Source organism: Falco punctatus (assembly GCF_963210335.1).
Source record: "Falco punctatus genome assembly, chromosome: 7".
In the NCBI taxonomy this organism is placed as follows: domain Eukaryota; kingdom Metazoa; phylum Chordata; class Aves; order Falconiformes; family Falconidae; genus Falco; species Falco punctatus.
In genome coordinates this window covers 46103889-46123067 of record NC_137587.1, presented here as the reverse complement: position 1 = coordinate 46123067, position 19179 = coordinate 46103889, and the positions used below count along the sequence as shown (strand labels likewise).

At 41.0% G+C, this 19179-nt stretch overlaps 1 protein-coding gene across 1 annotated transcript in view; it reads right to left on the bottom strand.

Moving 5' to 3' along the window:
* SOS2 (SOS Ras/Rho guanine nucleotide exchange factor 2) overlaps nucleotides 1–19179 on the bottom strand; it is a 56509-nt gene that overhangs the window by 24149 nt on the left and 13181 nt on the right. Inside the window, exons 2-8 of the mRNA XM_080397066.1 lie at nucleotides 18468–18593; nucleotides 15296–15427; nucleotides 13314–13478; nucleotides 12472–12675; nucleotides 10794–10937; nucleotides 6330–6440; nucleotides 3538–3636 (exon numbers count right to left, since the gene is read on the bottom strand). Of these exons, the coding sequence (XP_080253192.1) occupies nucleotides 3538–3636; nucleotides 6330–6440; nucleotides 10794–10937; nucleotides 12472–12675; nucleotides 13314–13478; nucleotides 15296–15427; nucleotides 18468–18593 (981 nt within the window). The remainder of the gene's footprint in view (nucleotides 1–3537; nucleotides 3637–6329; nucleotides 6441–10793; nucleotides 10938–12471; nucleotides 12676–13313; nucleotides 13479–15295; nucleotides 15428–18467; nucleotides 18594–19179) is intronic.

Here is a 19179-nt window from a genome sequence, read left to right as displayed (position 1 = left end):
CACTAAGGCCTGCGCTTCTGTAAATCATTTGTCATTTTATTTACCTCCCAATTCAGTAGTGGGGGGTTTGGTAACTGGCTTTAGAAGTAACAGTCTCAATCTTTGCTTCTCTCTCTACTGAAGCCACGAAAATATGAGTATTCTGTTGCTTTTCAGCTGCCATTTTTGCTAGGTCTTTTTCAACCAAGGTTCCTAAAGACAAATACAATAGTAACAAAGAAGCAGCACCAACAGTTTATAATATATCAGTATTGTTAAATAAACACTTTCCCTATTCCTGAAACCACTCTGCTTTTTAAAAATAACTGCTGTAAATTGAGGATGTTTTCAAACTACAACATAAAATTCAGATTTTAAACCTGCAACTAAATTGATCACAACAAAAGACTCTGTGTTTAGCATTATTCACTACAGAGTGGTATTTAAGATTTCTGCTCTGCTTTATGCTCACTATGTTAGGAAGATTCGAGACAGCCAAGTGTCAGCCTCTGCAGCTGAATTTTTATTCAGAAATCCTGTATATTGTGGATAAAGGTCAAATTTAATCATTTTCACTGCTGAAATTCCCTAGTTAAAAAAAGGCATCACCTACTATTATCTTTCATGCAGCATCCTGCTGTATTATTCAAGTTTAAAACAAATAAAAGAAACAACAAAATGTTTTTCCAGTAGCTGCCAGGTTTTGTTCTTCAAAGACAGGAGGAAACTGAAGAATGTGCATGTATAACCTGATCCTGTCAATATTAACAGGAGTTAGGAGCAGCCTCTGAGCCCCTAAGAGACAGAGAACTCCTCCAGCATTACAGATTTCAGACAGGGTATCAAAACCAAATTGTCTTCTCTGTGCCACAGTTTAAAACATAAATAGTAACCACCCCTTCCTGTCTCTGAAGAAAAAACTACCAAGTTTGCATGCAAAGCATTTAATCTTAAGTTCTGAAAACATACAAAACTGCTCAATAAGGCATATATGTTAACGTTGCCCTAAAAAGCCGACAAACACTATGCAGCTTGTAAAGCTGGTTAAATGCTGAGGTTCTCCCAAAGCTGCAGCACATGACTTCATTCTTTAATTTCATACTGATGCACTCCATTTCCCAGCTTTAAGACACAATGGGTCATTAATTAGCCTGACCTTCAGCATAATACAGGTCACTAATTCAATTATGTTTTTTAAATGTGAAAGAAGAACATTTTAAGAAGTTCCAGAGGACTGTTGTATGCAATGACCCTTACGAACGGGAAGTTAAGACTATTTTGAGAGGGCAACTTATCTAGGAAGCCGTCAGTGCTCACTCCACAGCGAGGCTGGCAGAACCATGCCGTGCTGCCATGCTTCTGCTGTCACCCTTTAGTTCTCTGAGCAGCTTACTTTCTTTTGGAAGATGTCCTTATAGCCACAAAAGCTTTATGGAGGCAAATATTAAAGCTGTGACAATGTAAAGTTTCTGTTCTCAACAGAGACAGTGCAGTAATCCAGAGAAAAGTTCACTGACCGTTAGAATCATAGAATTGTTTAGGATAGAAAAGACCTTTCAGATCATCAAGTCCAACCGTTAACCCAGCACTGCCAAGCCCACCACTAAACCCTGTCCCTAAGCACCACATCTACACACCTCCAGGGATGGTGACTCAACCAAGTCCCTGGGCAGCCCGTGCCAGTGCTTGACAGCCCCTTCAGTGAAGACATTTGTCCTAATACCCAATCTAAACCTGCCCTGGCACAACTGGAGGCTGTTTCCTCTCCTCCTATCCCTTGTTACTTGGGAGAAGAGACTGACCCCCACGTCAGTGCAACCTCCTTTCAGGTAGCTGTAGAGAGTAAGGGTTGACTGGTTTGGTTTTTAAGCTTTGTTAATTGTTTTTAAACTGAGTGACTATCAATAGAAATGCTTAAAGATCTCAAATTTCTTGAGATCACTTGGATGTAAACCCTTCTACAAAATATTTGTAATCCATACATTGGAGATGTGTGGTTCATGGGTCAAAATAAATCATCCTTGTTTTTACTTATCTAGATCAGGATATGCGAAAAATCACAGCAGAGATAATGAAAACAAGACTGAACTTAAAAAAAATAAAAAGAAAAAAAAGGAATATGTGCCAGATATTAACTACAGACCTGGTCTTAAAACAATTGCTATTTTTTTTTACTTAAGATTCTTTGGAGAACATTTTATATCGTATTACAAGTAAGTTCTATGTTGCAAAGTTTCCTTTTCTTCCTTCATACAAATAAATCCTTCAAAACACAAAGGAAGACCATGTAACACACCTCTACAACACTGCTAGCATCCTTTTTTTACATTGAGAACTTAGAAGTATCATTTCTGTTGCTATTTCAAAATGTCAGCTATAGCCACAGGATATTTCACCTGTTTAGTTCAAGTGTGTCCCAGTTAGTTAATAATTCACTTACTCTGGCAAGCATTACAAACTTTCCCAACACAAAGGGGCACATAGAAACTTTTTTTACATTATCCCCAGCCATTTAAAAAAAAGCTTCAATTAAGTATTTTTCAAGATATTGCATTTTCTACAGCAACATTTTTTCTTATTCAAGACCGGTTATTATAGATCTCAGATGTTAATATTTCTGCTGACTGCTGGCTTCTCTTCTCATAACTCACAGCAAAAACATTTGCTTGTAAGCAAAAAGATACATGCTTCGTTACTTTTTGGCTTTTAGCTGTTAGACCCAAGGGAAGTATCTATGATGTGAACCACCTTGCTAGCGTACATCAGAATAAAGTATGTGCAAATGACCTGTGGTCAAACCAGTAGAGGTTGTTCTAAAATAAGTAATGCCTCAATAGGCAGAAATGCTCAAAAATCATTGGACTAGATGCCAACCTAAACAACTTGCATGGCAAGACCCCTGAAATACGTCCTACAGGAATAACTTTTTATCATCTGAATCAAAATTCCACAAAGCCTGACACTTCATTAATGTAATTTCTCAGAAGACAGAAAATAAAATAATACCGCTTATTTTCATTCCTCCTCAATATGGAGACAGTGCGGTATGCTATGAAAAACGGGACTTATTGCTGTATTCCTTCTATTTAGGGCTCAGGTCAAACGGTTGAACGTTAGGAATGGGTTATTCTAACTCTGCTGAAAGGGAGTGCCTCCCCAACCCCCAAAATAAGATCAGCTGAGCTACAACTGGAGTGTGACTTGAGACTGAGACTACCGAGCTGAATTATGCTTTGCTTTTTCTGAACGGACAAAAAATCCAGAACTCAAGGAAAGAAGAAATTAGATTTGCACATTAAACTATATTAGCATTCAAGTTGAATAAAGGTTTCTATAACAAAATATAGTTACTTCAACTGTTTGTATCAGAGCAACAGGTGCTTTTGAAGATTTTTTAATATGATTTTACTTTTCAGACATATACTAACTGGTGTCAAATTAACATTTTTATATCTTTCAATTTTCAGAAGCAGTGTTAAACCTAATTGCCTATTTAAAAGCTGAGATTCTCCACACTAAGAAATGCTTTTAGCAGAAAACAAGAGCGGCTTCATTTACCTGTAGTAACTCAAAGTAGTGCAAACAATGATAGACTGGGATAAGCATGAGTCGTGGGAGGACATATCGTACGGCTTCTTTAAACCCTTCAGCAGTAGACTGAAAAGGAAAAATAAGTAAGATTACTTACACTGAAACACTCAAAACGGGACTGGACGAGTTAGCACTGCTTTGAGCAAGATGGCTGTGCTAGACACATCCAGGGCGTCCATTCTGATCTACATTACTCTGTGATTACATCTAGTAGTAAGGAAGCCAATAAAGTTCACAAAACCATTTTTGTCTAATGAGGCTCTTCATAAGATTTAGATACCCATAAATGCTCTGACATCAAGCAAACAGAACCTGTAAACACCCTCCTCCAGGCATTACAAACTCTTTTCCATCAACAGCTTCAGGTGGATTTTGATGCGTATTCACTAGTGGACCCATAGCTCTGAAAACAGCCCCCAACTCCTCAACCCGCTTCCTTAGGATAGCAACCAGCTGGATGGTCCACATTTTTGCCATAAACAGCAAATCAAGTATAGGAAGCTAGAGGACCAAGATACCCCCAAGCTATACAATAAGTATCCTTTAATTCACATAGAGGTGCTCATATCACAATCGCCATCACCTTCGTATTTCAGCACTGTCTGCAGAACTCAATAGCATTAGTGCAAGGTGACAATACCTAGAAATAATGCACTGTCCATGGCTAAGCTGCACGCCTTAATCCCGAGCCAACAGTCACATCCCAGACTGCAGAAAATGCTCTAATATATTTTGAAAAAAGTTCATACTCATTTCCAAAATAACATGTTTTATGCTTGGCCACAGTTTGCTGCAGAATTTAAAGAAAACAGTGGAATGTTGAAGACCAGCTGGGACTCCCATACAATCTGATAAACTTGTCACCAATTTCCCTTTAAATGTCCTCTCCTCCCAATTACACATGCTGTGCTCCAATTTACATCCAATACACCACAGAAATATGGAGGTCTCGTCGAGGAAAACTAATGACGAGTATCTTCTCTCCCTCAGATACTGAGAATCACAAGTTTATGACTTAGAAATCTTTTTCCGTTCCCAGCAGTAACTAATGCAATAATTCAGGCTCTAAAATGAGGAGTTTTTCCCCAAGGATGGCAAAATCCTTGCCATCTTCCATACCAAGGTAATGACTGAACAGAAACAGAATTATCCGATGTCCTGGTTTCAGATGCGATGGAGTTAATTTTCTTCTCAGTGGCTGGTGTTTGGGATGTGGTGGGAGAGCAATGCTGATAGCACCTGGGTGGATGTGTTTAGTTGTTGCTGGGTGATGTTTATACTAAATCAAGGACTTTTTGGTTTCCTGGGCCCTGCCAGCGAGGCCGGGGGGAGGCACAGGGAACTGAGAGGGGACACAGCCAGGACAGCTGACCCAAACTAGCCAAGGGGATATCCCAGATCACAGAACGTCATGCTGAGGATATAAGCTGGGGAAGCAGAAGGAAGGGGGGGGCGCTGGCAGGGATGGCGTTTGTCTGCCCAAGCCCCCGTCACCGTGATGGAGCCCGGCTGCCCTGGGGATGGCTGAGCACCTGCCTGCCCTGGGCAGCGGTGGGTGAACTCCTGGGTTTGCTTTGCTGCTGTGCGCGGCTTCTGCTTTGCCTCTTCACGTGTCTTTGTCTCAGCCCGGGAGTTTTCTCACTTTGACCCTTGGGTTCTCTCCCCATCCCGCTGTGGGGGGTGTGAGCGAGGGGCTGCCTGGGGCTGAGCTGCCGGCCGGGGTTAAACCATGACACCCGACCTCCTTTTTGGAAGTGACTGGTCTCTTTTTTGGAAGTGCCCGCTCCCCCTCTTTAAGACTCCTGGCTGCATCTCTCTGCAGCTGGCAGAGACAACTCATATATGCCCATGGCCCAGAGCTTGGACCTCTGCCTTCACTCCACAGCTTGGAGAACAAGTAGGAAGGAACATGCCTAGGAAAGGCCAAACCCTTCTATGGTGAGGAGAATCACAAAGGAGGCGAGATCCACTATCAAACGACTCGATCATCAATTTAATCTGGAATAGATCTTTGGGCTTTCAATTTGCTAGAGAGGTAGGTAAAGGGCCTTATTGCCCAAGTCCTATTTAAGGATGAGATGACCCCGCTTACCAAGCGCCCACAGCTGAAGGGGAAACGCTCAGCCTGCAGGACTGGGTAGCAGAACCTCAGCTTGCGGAGATGCGAGCTCCCGTACAAATGAAGCGCTACGGGCTTGGCTGGGAGCATCACTGACCCAACACTGGCTCATCAGCTTCCCTAAGCGCATTTCTGAACACAAGCTCAGCCTCCCAAACAGTAGCCTTTAACAGATCTGCCACATTGGCAGAAAGAAGTAGTAATAAGTAACTACATAAATACAGGAATGAATGAATAAATAAATCACAGATGATCAAGAAAAACTACCATTCCCAACCCCAATGCTGAACAAGGAGGCCTGTGATACGTACGGAAGAGTATGAAGCATTGTGCCTGGATGCCTGTGTTTAGCATTCAAAAGGCAAAAGAGAAACAGAAGTGGCAGGTATGAGAAGTCACCCTCTGTTCTCAAGCAAAGGAGTCTAATGTAAGCACAAAAAACACCCCTGCAAAAGACTCATGGGTTAGAGCTGTGTCCAGGTTTTTTACAGGAAAAGGTAGAGTTCCAAGTACCTTACACTGAAGAAAGGTCAGAATCTAGAGGATTTCTTTCTCAGTAGGAAGTAAAGATTTTCAAAAGTTTGAATTTTGTCAGTAATATGAGAACTAAAGCAATTCAGTATTTCTCATTTGCACTCACCTGAAAGTGGAGAGCAACAGCAGGTTTTGCCATTAAGTTATTAAAATGCTCATGAAATTGTGGAGAGAGAATATCCTGGGACAAGGTTTCATACGGATCAAAGGCTTGCTCCTAAATAAAAACAGAGTTACACACTTACATGAATGACACAAGGTATTTCTGTCCCAGCGGGTCCAACTAATTCCTTTAATAAGCTGATACACAAGTGGAACTTTTCAAGAAAAGATCGATTTTGCAAAACAAATACTCAGTAAACCACAGAACTTCTTCACTTCCAAATTTTACGCGTGTACCATTTTCTTGATCTCGCCATACTTATACATCGTTTAACCGAAGCAGTGGACACCAAGAGAAGTTCTTGCTTTCAGCCCACCCACGTTTCACACAAAATGGCAATTTACCTCCTGTCAGTGAAGAACGATACTTTGGAAAGAAACGCAGGTAAAGATGAACTTTGGAGACTGTCACAAGGAGGCATTGTGGTACCACCACCACTTCAGGGTTCGTCATGTAAGAATGGTCAGTTGCAAGCACTGGGCTTCTGCATGCTTTCCTGGCCATGTTGGCAGGCTGGGAAAATATCCCACTCTGAGACAAAGCAGCTAGTCTGAAACAGGCTCAGAGGAAAGTCCTCTAATGATGTCAAGGGTTTCAGGGGCAAAAATTATGACTCTGGATGGAGTACCTGGCTCGATTCTGTAATATCAACGACAGCAGGATGGGATGAAAACCTGACTGTACATGAATCTCTGCAGGAATAATTTATGACTGCTCACTGATCACCTGCTCCAAAGCCTGCCAGGCTGCTCCCCGGTCTCTGCAGATTCACTGGGCTGAATCACGCATGAATCACCGGGTTATCCGGTGCTGATGGCACCGTGCCCAGAATCAGCACGCACCTCTTCTCACCGTAAATGCAGAAGCGCTTGTCAGAATCCAGGCTGCAGAACGGGGGAGAACCAAACCCCGCAAAAGCTCATTTAAACATTCAGGTAAAGCCTCAAACCTTCCACCTGACGTGGGTCCAGGGGATTTCCCACCCCACTCATGGGGCCAGCTGCAAAGAAACTCTTCGTGGGGAGGAAAGGCACAGAACGCACTCTCCTTTCACATGCAAATTATATTAATCACTCTCAACTCTCCTCATCAAGTTCTAATCACCGCTGTCCATTTGCATCAGATTGTATCTGGCAGGGCGGGATGAAAGGGGGGGAAGGCTTGGCACTTGCAGCAGCAGCTGAAGGGAAATGATTACAGACACCAACTGAACAGGCTGGTTTTCTTCAGCAAAATCTGAACCCAGTTTACAGCCTGGGCTGGTTTGGAGTTTTTTTTCTTGTTTACTCCATGCCAGCCCACTACCTGCAAGCATACAATACAGGGTCTTACTTTACCACATCCAAATTAAAGACAGAGGACAATAACGCTGCATATTCAGTTTCTCTTTGCCACACTAGCCAAGAATAAATGAACGCAACCCCCTGCAGAAGCCGTGCATTAGCCACGGGGTGCGGGTTCAGCGGCAGCCAGAGGCGGCAACGTGAAGGGACAGATGTCAGCGTGGAGGGACAGATGGCTTTGGTGCTCCACTGGCTCCATCCTCCGCACCGCAGGACCCGAGCAGAGCTGCAACTCCTGCTCCAACTGCAACCCTGCATGCAGATCTACCGGGGCAGCCAGAGCAACACCTGCTCATTCTGGGCTGTCTGTCTAAACTTTTTATTGCGTTTTAGAAGTGTTTTCGGTTTCTTCCACTCAGACTTTAAACAGTATTTCGACGGTTTGGGTTTCTTTTTTGAACACAAGACTGAAACAAACTGCACTAGGTACCTTCCCCAAGACAATAATAAAAAAAAAACCCAACAAAAAAGTGTGGGGTGGTAGTGGTTTATACTTGCAATGTTGCAAAAGTTACTGAAATACAGAGATGTTAACTTGATGCCCAGTAAATTATCTTAATACAGCATATAGTTCTGAATTGGTGTTTGTACGTTTCAGCCCCTTTTCCTGTAGCACACTGGTTTCCACCTTTCTTGCTTTTTGGATACCTAAAACTTCCCCTATGGAAAGGCAAATATCAGCATGAGAAATTTACAATCTACTGATAATAACCTTGCTTTGTCAGCTGCCTTCCGAAGACCACTTCGAAGTAGGCACAAGGACCCCTCTGCCCCTGGTTCTGAGGCTCTCCCACCACTAGCTGAACATCACTGAAGAGATTATCTCAGGCAATCATTAAAACATACAAATCACCAAAAAGCAGATTTTTTTTACCAGCATATTAACAAATATCCATCTCCCTCTCACATGGGTCAGGCATCAAGTTTTTGATTTTCCTCCACATCAGGAAAAAAATATTTTCCCCATACTTCCTTATCTCAAAACCACTACAATATTTATGTTTAAACCTTCCAGAGAACCAATGCAGAAAAACAGACAAAGCAGGAAAAATCCAGTTTGCAAGGGCTGTTTAGTTTTAATTATCCTTCCAAATAAGTTGAAGGACCTTTATAATGGAAACACTAAGTGAACAAGCCTGGCAGTAAGATAGGCAGAGCAAATAAACACTTCACTTTCATATCTCTCTTTAATGATCCCTTTTGCAAATACTCACAGAAAGATGATCTCAACACTCGAGATGATCAAATGAACAGCCTAGTTATTAAGTAGGTCTTGCTCCATTTTAACAAAATTATTGAATTCCAACTTACTACCTGCATAAAAAGGTTTGAAAAATAACCTGTTCTTAATTTCCTAAGTTTTTCAGTTAATGAAAATCAGGCAAGATTTTTACTCATTGAAAAGTATTTGTTTCCCTTAAAGCACTGGATGCCCAAGCGTAGTCTTTGCAATAAACAGCAATATGTATCTTTTCCAGGATAATGCCGTACTATTTCATATTTTAAGTCTTTTTAGAATCTTAATGTAATAGCTACTTTAATCCATTGTTCAAAAACCTCTCCTTATCATTATATAAGCAATCATGCTTTAACAACTTACCAGTGAAGACCTAGTCAGTTGGACTTTCCTACTGATATGTCACATAAGTGGTTTATTGAAGTAACAGCAGGAGAACTTTATCTTTATGGTATATTCATAAGTGGCATGTGGGCTGAAGGACCCATACTCTTCACAACCACAAAAATGTAATCATTCTCCAAATGGAACTGGTGCGTTCATGCAGTCCTCAGATTTTAAAAATTCAACACATGTAGAAGTGTAATGCAAGTTTTATTGGTTGTCATTTTCTTTATAAACATAATTTTAAGATAAAACTCAGAAAATTCACATTTACTATGTGATTCATGAGAGATGCTCTCTCTCTCAGGCCAGAACATCTGACTTGCTCTGTAATACGGGCGACGTGATTTACATGATAACCCTTACATTTTGGTTCAGAAACCTGGGGTCAATACACCTCTTAACAAAAAGTAGACTCCATTTAAACATGTCCAAGGACAGCAAAACCTGCACGCCTATCTTGGTAATTTGTTCCAGGAGTTAGCTCCCTGGCAGTTAAAAAAGTGTGGTTTGGTTCTAAACTGAACTCTCTTGCCTTGCAGATACTGCTTTTTTGCTGTGCACCTCTTTGATGAATTCCAGAGTCATTCTGTACGCTTATTTTCAGGTGATGAAGGTACCTATATACTTACACTATTTTGACTGAACTGAGCTCTTTCTCAAAAACTTTAGATTAGCAACTCTCTTCCATAGTCCCGCCAGCATTTCAATGCCCGTTAAAAAAAAAAATAAAATCAACCAGACAAAATAATTGTTAATAATGTCCCAGCACGAGCCACACCAAATCCACGTGCAGTGCCTTCCCTTATTCCTACTCTTTAGTATCTATTCTATAGGTCAGTGGGTATCAGCAGCGCTTTTGCCACAGCACTGAGCAGGAAGCTTCTGTTCAGTTACACGGCTGTTTCAGTACTTTATTCCTTCCCAGAGTCATTGCTTCCCAGAGACATTTCCCATTCCAGATGTATAACAATGCATTTGCCTGAATCAAGAACACTTTGTTTGAGTTAGCTCACTCTCTGGAGTAATGCAAGTCACTCATCTTGCAGATCTATGATTTTTGAGTAGCACTGGACCTGACACCAATGCCTACAAAACCTGAAGCACCACTTTCTTTCAGTAAGTAATCCCAGGTACTTACTTCTCAAATCCATGTCCCTATGGGATCATAGCGATTAATTCCCGCTCCAAAATAAGGTTTTAGTTTTGTGCTCACCTGCTTTGTATCATTTCTGGGATGGGTAGAAAACACACTTTAGAGCTTACCTACTAAAGAATGGGTAGGGAAGATCTCTGTTCAGAGCTTATTAAAAGGACATTTTACAACTGCAAATTTATCGGAGTTATCAGAATCATGACCAAAATTTTACTAAGAAAATAAACCAAGTGGTGATTAAAAAACCCCAAACCAAATAAACCACAAAAACCAACAGAACACCATACCTCTGCAAGATCCTCAAAGCAGCTGCCAGCCAGAGGATGAGGACTACTTTCATCAGTCATTTCAACAGTATCCTCAATCAGTCCTAAAAGCTTCACTGTCAACTCATGAATATCTGAAATGTTGCTAAATATCACATCGATATCCTGCAAACAGAAAACATATCTTAGTAGTGTTTGGAATAGTTCATTTTGCTTATGTAAATATTGAAGCGTTTTTCGTGAAAGCTGAACCAAGAGGTAAATAGAGAGGAGCCAAGAAAAAGCTAGGAAGAATGTTAAATTACACTGTCTTCCCAGCCACACAGGCTAGCCTGGACACATCCAGCCTTGCGCAATGCTCACTCCCGCGAAAGCAAGCACACCATCCTTCCCAGGCTGAAGCAGCAGCAGCCCTGCTATACGCTGTTCGGTGCTGCGAACAGAAATGCCTAGCCTTTCCAGCCACAATTCACAGCTGTTGTTTTCCTCTATGGTGATTCTTGACTCCCAGAACACAACAGGAGAGAGGCAATTCAAAGCAGCTCCAAGGTCAGATCCTCTAGACCACAGGTAAAACTAAAGCACCTCCAGGGGTACTTCAGCAGAATACTGCCTGGGTACAGAGGAGGAACGGGCAGCTTCCTTTTCCAAATTCTACTTCTTAGATTTTTCAGATCCACACACCGCAAACACAACCAACGAGACAGCCCTTTCCAATAACCCGCACTCTTCTTCTGACCCCTGAAACACACTTCTCGGAAGCCTTCTCTGCCCCAACCTAACAGGGCAGAGCTTGCTTGAAATCCTGCCAGCACTGAGACCATGGCAATCTCTTCGTGGGAACAAGCAATCTCAAAATTTCTCATACTTGTTCCCATAAAACAAAACAATATTCCTCAGCTCCCAAAATATTGCTCCCTGCTCCTCCCTGAATTCTGAATTCGTCTGAATTCTGTCCCCACATTTGCACAATTCTCTGATACCCTACCAGCTACTGAGGAACCTCCACACCAGCTGTAATGGGAATGTCTCCTGCTGCTTCTCTTTTTAACCTGCTGGTATCCCCTAGAAATCCCAGTTCAGTTTCTGCTGGCCTGGTCCACTTCTCCCTCCCACAGGAACAATTCACCGATCTCTCTTTCTTCTCCTCTTGCAAGTGCTGCGCTTCCTATTTAGACTCCAGCATCCTGAAAACAGCACTTGCCACACATACAATTTCAATGAAATATTTAAATCATTTATCAAATAGAGATTCCCTTCATGGTCAGTCACACGCTACAGAATCCAGAGCCAAGGGCTGTTTGTTTTACTTGTAGTTTCTGCAGACAGGGGTGCCCGGGGGTAAACACTGAATGTCCATTCAAGCACTCCTCTGTACTCGCTGTACATGCAGGGAGGTAACTGTTGATTTTTGTGTTAAGCAGAAGTGTAACTATTACTTACACAACCAAAGGACTCCAGCTACTGCTGGCATCTGACAGGGAATCGTGTCCATTAAGCTTCACTCTGAGAGCAGCACTCTTCCTACTATTAATGGCAATTCCTCCATTTTATTTCATATACAGTCAATGCTCATTAAGCACTGACATACAATAAATCCAATCTAATTTCACCTCCAATGCAGTTAATGTAAAATTGATGTTATGGCTGCTAATGGAGCAACTAGCATTACACATCAATAACCTATTAAAGAACTTACATTAGGTGTGAACAATTTTCTGTTTGATAGGAAAGCTTCCCGAAATACTTTTATTATCAGATTCAACTCCCGCAGATATTGCCTTTCTTCTGCAATTTCATTTCTCACTAGGTCATAGTAGTTGAGTTCCCCAGAAGAAGAGGGCTCGTCTTCACAGAGAGAAACCAAACCAATGTCATCCTGATCAAACATATCCATCAAAACCTAGCAAAGAAATTTAAAAAATTACATGCAAGCTTGATTTTTACGCTTGGCTCATGCTCAGCTATTTCAATGTGTTCAGAGAAATCCTTTGAGTTTTTAATACAATACTTTCTGTGATCACTTTCACAAGGGAGTAATATTTAAACTTTGGCAGCAGAAGGCTGCATCAGTTGCCAAAGGCATTTTCCCCTTTGTAAGTTAGTACGACCTAGAAAACAAGTTACAATTCATGCAGAATCAACTTTGAAAACAAGGCATCTTGCATAAGCCTCTGATAAAACCCTTCTAATAAAGAAAAAATTAAAGAAAAATGTTTCTCATTTTAATGAGGATAAAAATTAAAGGTCTTTTCTGTATTATAAAGAAGGAAAGTGCTGTCATGACAAGGCAACATCAAGAGGACAGTAACACAGCGGAGAAATGAAAGTGTCCTTACTGTTTTGTAAGTGCTACTACTGTTCCAGTTCTTAACAGGTTTAACTTTAAGTCTTTACTATGACAGGTCTGGTATGAATAAGGAGAGATGCTTCTGCATTTGAACAGTCCCTCCCTCCTACCCTCCTTTGGATGCGTCTTCTACAATATTTTTTTTTTTAAAATCACCTTTAGTATCTACTGTTTTAAACACAACTCCTTACCTTATCAGCACACATTGATACTTTGATGTCCTGCTGGGAGATCTCAAAGTGCCGTATATTGAAAACATAGTTTCCAGCCAGCTTTAAAATGTCAGCTGAGATGTATTCCAAGACAGCCACAATATACAGAGAGACATGGTAATCTACCTTATAACCTAGGACCTCCTGCAAATTGAAAACAATAGGAAAAAACATATTTAGTCCACAAATTCATTTAGAGTTACAATTAACACTGAGTTTTCTTCTGAAATTGATCTTGTTTGCGTTGATAATTCAGTAATGTAATAGCCAGGGCAAAGGACATCAAATGGAAATTTGAGCAGCTGCCTCAAAACAAATGCTTGCAAATACTTCCTTGTGCTATTCTGCCATATACTGACAGATGAAAAGCTAGAGGACTTTTGATAATCCCTCCTCTAAAAACAACAGTCCTAAAAACAGGGTTCCTTCAAGAAAGGGACTTCACCGAAACCACTCCTGTACTTAAATTTTAGTCTATAGCTATGCTAATTGCAGGGCTCTGGCCCTAATCTGGACTCTTCAGAAAAGAGCATGTTTCATTTTGAATTTTCTTGATGGAAAAAGTTGCCTTGATGAAACTACGGACTATATCTTCAACCTGTTATGGACTGCAATCCATTTTAGTCCATCCTTTACATTTTGCTGAACGACTAAGCTATCTACACCCTTGCATTACATAAAATAATTAAGCTTTAATTATTCAAGTCTGAACAGAGAAAAACCAGGATGAACACTGCATGTTTTTCTTGTGAGACATGCTCCGTCTTCTGCAGATCATGCACCATATGGCCTCTTATTTGTGACAAGACCACCAGGAATAAGTACAGGGAAGTCCATGCATCTGATTAAGGTAGTCTTGCTCTTGTATTTTGATGCAACTTCTAAGAATCGGATTCTGTGCCTATGTCCACACACTTCTGAACCAAACTTCATAAAAAAAACAGCCAGCGTTGTCTAGGAAGATCTTAATTAATGCTGTTTTCTTTCCTAACATCTCTTCCCCTCTGATTAACTGTCACAAACTGAGACATTGTAAGAACACAGTGATTAGACCTGAAGAAGTGCTTTAATTTCTGCTTATCCTTGAATAATGGTTTCACAAAGCAGCTGGAAACTGATGCAACAATGCCACCACTGGAGAAAAGCATTTTTGAAGCTATAAACAAAAAGCAAAATAGGAAGAAAAAAAAAAACCTGGAAAAAAAAAAAAGCAGTGTTTGAATCAGCCTGAACTTAAATTCAGCACCAATCTAAAAGCTATTACACATGGATTTAAAAACCAGAGTACTGTTTTATCATTAAAAAAACCCAACTCTGCAGTAGCATGGTATGAATACATGCTCATTGTGCGACACTAAATTCTGACTGTAAGCAGGGAGCTCTATACCTGTGACAAATAACATGACATCTAACGACTGAGAAGGCCACTCTCCTCCTCAAAACCCACCAACAATAAAGTCTGTATTGGGTCTTTTGTTACACCTTTGCAGATCTACTGATTTTAAAACCAAGGCATCAGTGACATTCAACAGTTAACTGAAAGGGCATTGAAAGAGATCTTAGTTGACAGTATACAAGAGCAGGATCTACTTGTTCTCTCTTCTATTTTGGTTTCTGCAGCATTTTGAAACAAATAAAGGTGTCAAAACAGTGCTGCTGAAGTAGGTAAGGTATTTGAGCTTGTTTGGAGTCTATTTATGTTGAAAACTAGTCATATTTCAAAGTAGAGTAATACAATTAACATGAGAACATGATGAATTTAGGGATCTACTTTTATTACGCACTACAATACATTCATCCTGGTCTACGGTGACTCTTTTACTCTTTCAGCCAATACAAGAAAATTCCCTAATTTCACACAAATTAAAGAAATACTTTACAGGTTATGCTGGAGGGCAGTGATACAGCTGGGGGTGTGTGGTGGGCAGAGGCAGCAGTCATCAAGTTGTTGGTTTAAGTACCTTTAATAAAGGATGTATTTTGTCCACAGGTAGCAGGAGAGGGTTTCTTCTTTTTCGCTTCTCTATAGCAGACTGTGCATCAGCAATTGCCCACTTGTCTATTGGATGAGGAAATGTCTTTTGAACGCGCTCCTGTCCAAACATAAAGAGTGCACTTAGATTAACCGCAGCAATCAAAGAGAAGTTTTAAAAAAAACAAAATAGCAAATTACTTCCCCTGTAGTATAGACAATTATCCTCCTCCTCAGTGTTTGCAACACGTCTTCCTAACTGTTCTCTCCTCTTACCCAACTCAGCTTCACTCTTTTCAATAATCCCAAACAACCTCCTTTCCCTAAACAGGAAGAACTTGTTCGAATCTCCTAAAACAACTCCTGCTCTATGATCTTTACATCACAAGAGCAGCAAGAAACCTCAGCTGAGACCAGGAGCCCAAAATATAAACAACATCAGGAAGCACTAAACAGTTTACAGTCTCAATGAAAAAGTCAGTATTGTTCCTATTTCATAAAAGCGTGTAACTTGTCCTACATAAGATCCAGGTTTATGGCAGAAATGAAAAACAAGTGCAGAGATCTTCTAAGGAGGAGGAGGGCTGCGATTCATGAAAAAGGCTGGTTGTAACACTTCGGACTCCTCAAGCCCACACAGGAGCATCTTCACTGCTGCACAGTCCATCACAGGGGCTGCAGTTTGCAGCCCCCACTACCATGGGAAACTGCACGCAATTCCAGGTTACTTTTACAGAGATTCACATTTCAACAGCTGCTGTAGGAACAGGTGAGATGACCCCCTCAACAGAACAAGCTGCTCTGGGCAGCAGTGCCACTCCAGCAGCCCCCCCCCCTCACTAAACACATGCAAGACCCAGTCCTGCTTTCCGTGAAGTTCTCCGAGCTTCCCGCCGCAGCCCCACTGAGCTGGGGAATTAAAGGCTGAACAACCGAGTCTGAACTGAACTGCTTAAGTGACTTTGGAAAAACAAGTTTTTGACGTTAAGACAGCTTGGGCGGGGGGGAGCAGCAATCCCCTCCTGGTGTCCTCACTCCACCTGGCATTGCCCGGCAGGCGCGGTACGTGGTGCGGTGCCGTACCCGACCTCTGCTTTGGACCCATAAACGGAGCCACAACGAGGCCTAGATGGGTGGTAACTCCTAGAGGAGAGATTTTGTGGATGAGCTGAAAAAAACCCTGTGAAATCTGTGTGTCCCTTTGATAAAAAGATTTTTGCACCTATTTTGAAATATACCAGGAGGCCTGAGGTCATCTTAGAGGCACCTTTCAAATATTTGCATGTGGCCATTTAATGCTCAACCTTCTGCGTCAGCTCTCTGTGCCAGGTCAACACTCGGTGACCTTTCCTCCTGGACAGCAGCCGAAAGCTCTGGGCTGGTTCACCAAAATGAATTTTCCTTGAGATTTTACCAGGAGATTGCCTGTAAAGTGGTTGTAACGCGGCATTCAGCTGTCCTTTAACAGCGCTCTTCACAAGTAACACATGATTTTTGCGCTCCAACTTTACTGGTTCCCAGTGTTTTCTTGGGAACAATTTGAAGGGCTTTTTTTCTATTTATATAACATTCATAATTTGAGATTGTAGACCTTGATCTTGCAAATACTTAAGTATAATATTATGCACAAATAGTTCCATTAACTCCAGGCTGTTATGTAAATATCTGCATGATAAACTTTAAAGATCACAGTTCTCATGTTTTCTCTGAACAGCTAAAAGCAGCTGAGGAGCAGAGCCAAAATCCTTCATTTGTGGATCTCAGATGCCTGCTGGCAGCGCAATCTCACCAACAACCCGTAACACCAAACCAAATTCTGCTTTCCCTGCTCTGGAAGAGGCTGAATTTATTGACCTACAGAACAAGTTTGTTTTGGGGACCCAGCTCGGCAATTTTAAGGTAAATAATTGTTACATTGACAAGTGCAACAATGTTTTATTATTCACAGCTTTGAAATGCCAGATATACTTAAAATACAACATGCAGGATTTAGTGTTTGCTGTGATAGTCGTAGCCACAATTCAGAGAGTTGCCAGTTATCAGAGAAGGCTGTCTGTATTGTTTGCAGTTTTGTACACAGTAATTTGTGGAGCGCAAACATACCCAATGAAAATTATTAATTCATACGTACACAGGGTAATTTTATCATCTCATGACTCAAGCAGGAAACCATGGAGCTGGTGTGCAGAACAATCAGTGTTATCTCAAACTGGTTTTTGTGCTGTAGGGTTTGATCAGCTGGAAACCAGAGAAAGAACTTTGTCTTTCTCAGCTTCACATCTAAAGTTCAAATCCAGACTCCAGGTAGTAACAATTCTGAGAGCTATTAAGGGACTATTAAGTTTTGCTCTTATTTACTCATACTATAATCTTTATGCATCAGTATTACAAAATACATTAATCATAAATCATTAATTATTAATTTTGGTTTAACTCAGTGCTGAATAAAGGGTGATTGCTGCATCTAATGAGAATCTAAAACCCCTCAGCTAATTATTTGGTAAATATTTTTTCCTTTTTTACTTCCATGACACACATGTAGAGTATTAGACAAGGCCTTCATTTTGTGTTAGGCTGAAAATCCTAGACATAGACTGATGTAAAATTAATACTTTGCAAAGCTGTAATGTGTCACAGCTACATGAAACCACTTTCTCCCTCTAGACTGTATCCTGAAGCACACTCCATTAAAGCCTTCATTTTGTAACCGATGACACAAAAGCAGACAGCTGCAATAATACAAAAGCCTCAGTAAATTCAGTGAAGTTCCAGGAACATACAAGTCTATTCCCTCAGCTGCACAATCCAGGCCTTTTATGTGAAAGAACAGGAAAAATTGCAACAACCTTACATTCTTAAGTCCAAGGTGCGTTCAAGCAGCAGAAAACACTTCAAAAGCATTCTGCATTTATAAAAATAATGCTCAAAGAAAAAACTCCCACAATTTCTATCCTAAAGCCCTGTGTAGGAAAATGAGTTTCCAATTAAACCTGCAGCTTTACAAAATCTGAATACTATATAATCTTTTAGAAAAGTAGTATTAACAAGCTCTGCTCTTTGGATTCACCTTGCTTTAACTTCAGACTGTACTGCTCAAAATGTCTTAGTTCATCTTAGCGATTCTGCAAGCAAGCCCACGGTTTTCCAGTAACTAGTCTTACCTCTACATCTTGGACAGTCCGTGGCTGAGCAATGCATAGTTTGTTTAGCAGCTGAAGTATCAACTCTTCAATATAATAGAGGGAATCTTCTTTTGCTGAAAGGTTTGGGTGAACTTGTTGCTGAACCTGTCCAAAAGAATTAAAAGAATTAGTATCTTTGAATTCAAAGTGGTACAAAAGGATGAATCATAGCAAAAGCAGAATACCTCTGTACTGTAGCCCTGCAAATTTGCACGGCTCCAGTAATTTCCCACAAGTTTTCCTATGCAGTTAAGATGGCAATTCCTATTCCTGCAAAGTTGGCGTGTCTCTTCAATTAAAAACTACGTGTTTAGCCTTGATGGTGGTAAGGAAATTTCAAGCCAAGGCAGATTTCTGCCAATGATGCAGTGAATACAATCACTGTCGGTAATTCTGCAGTTATTCATCCACAGAATGAGTAATGTACAGTTATGTTGCTAACCCTACTAATGAGTACCGGGTGACTGCAAACAGAGAAGAAACACGGACCCACCAGAGAAAAAGACTTACTAAGCAGGGATACCAGGATAAGAAAACTAACCAGTCTGGCAGGGAACTGCATTAATGTGCTGTTAAAACCTGTGGCAATAAAACCCCACAGCCATGACATGGAAGGAGGGCATGAACAACTCTTAAGAGACGCCTCAGAACCAGAAAACTAACTAGAACATGAAATGCTGTCTGAGGCATG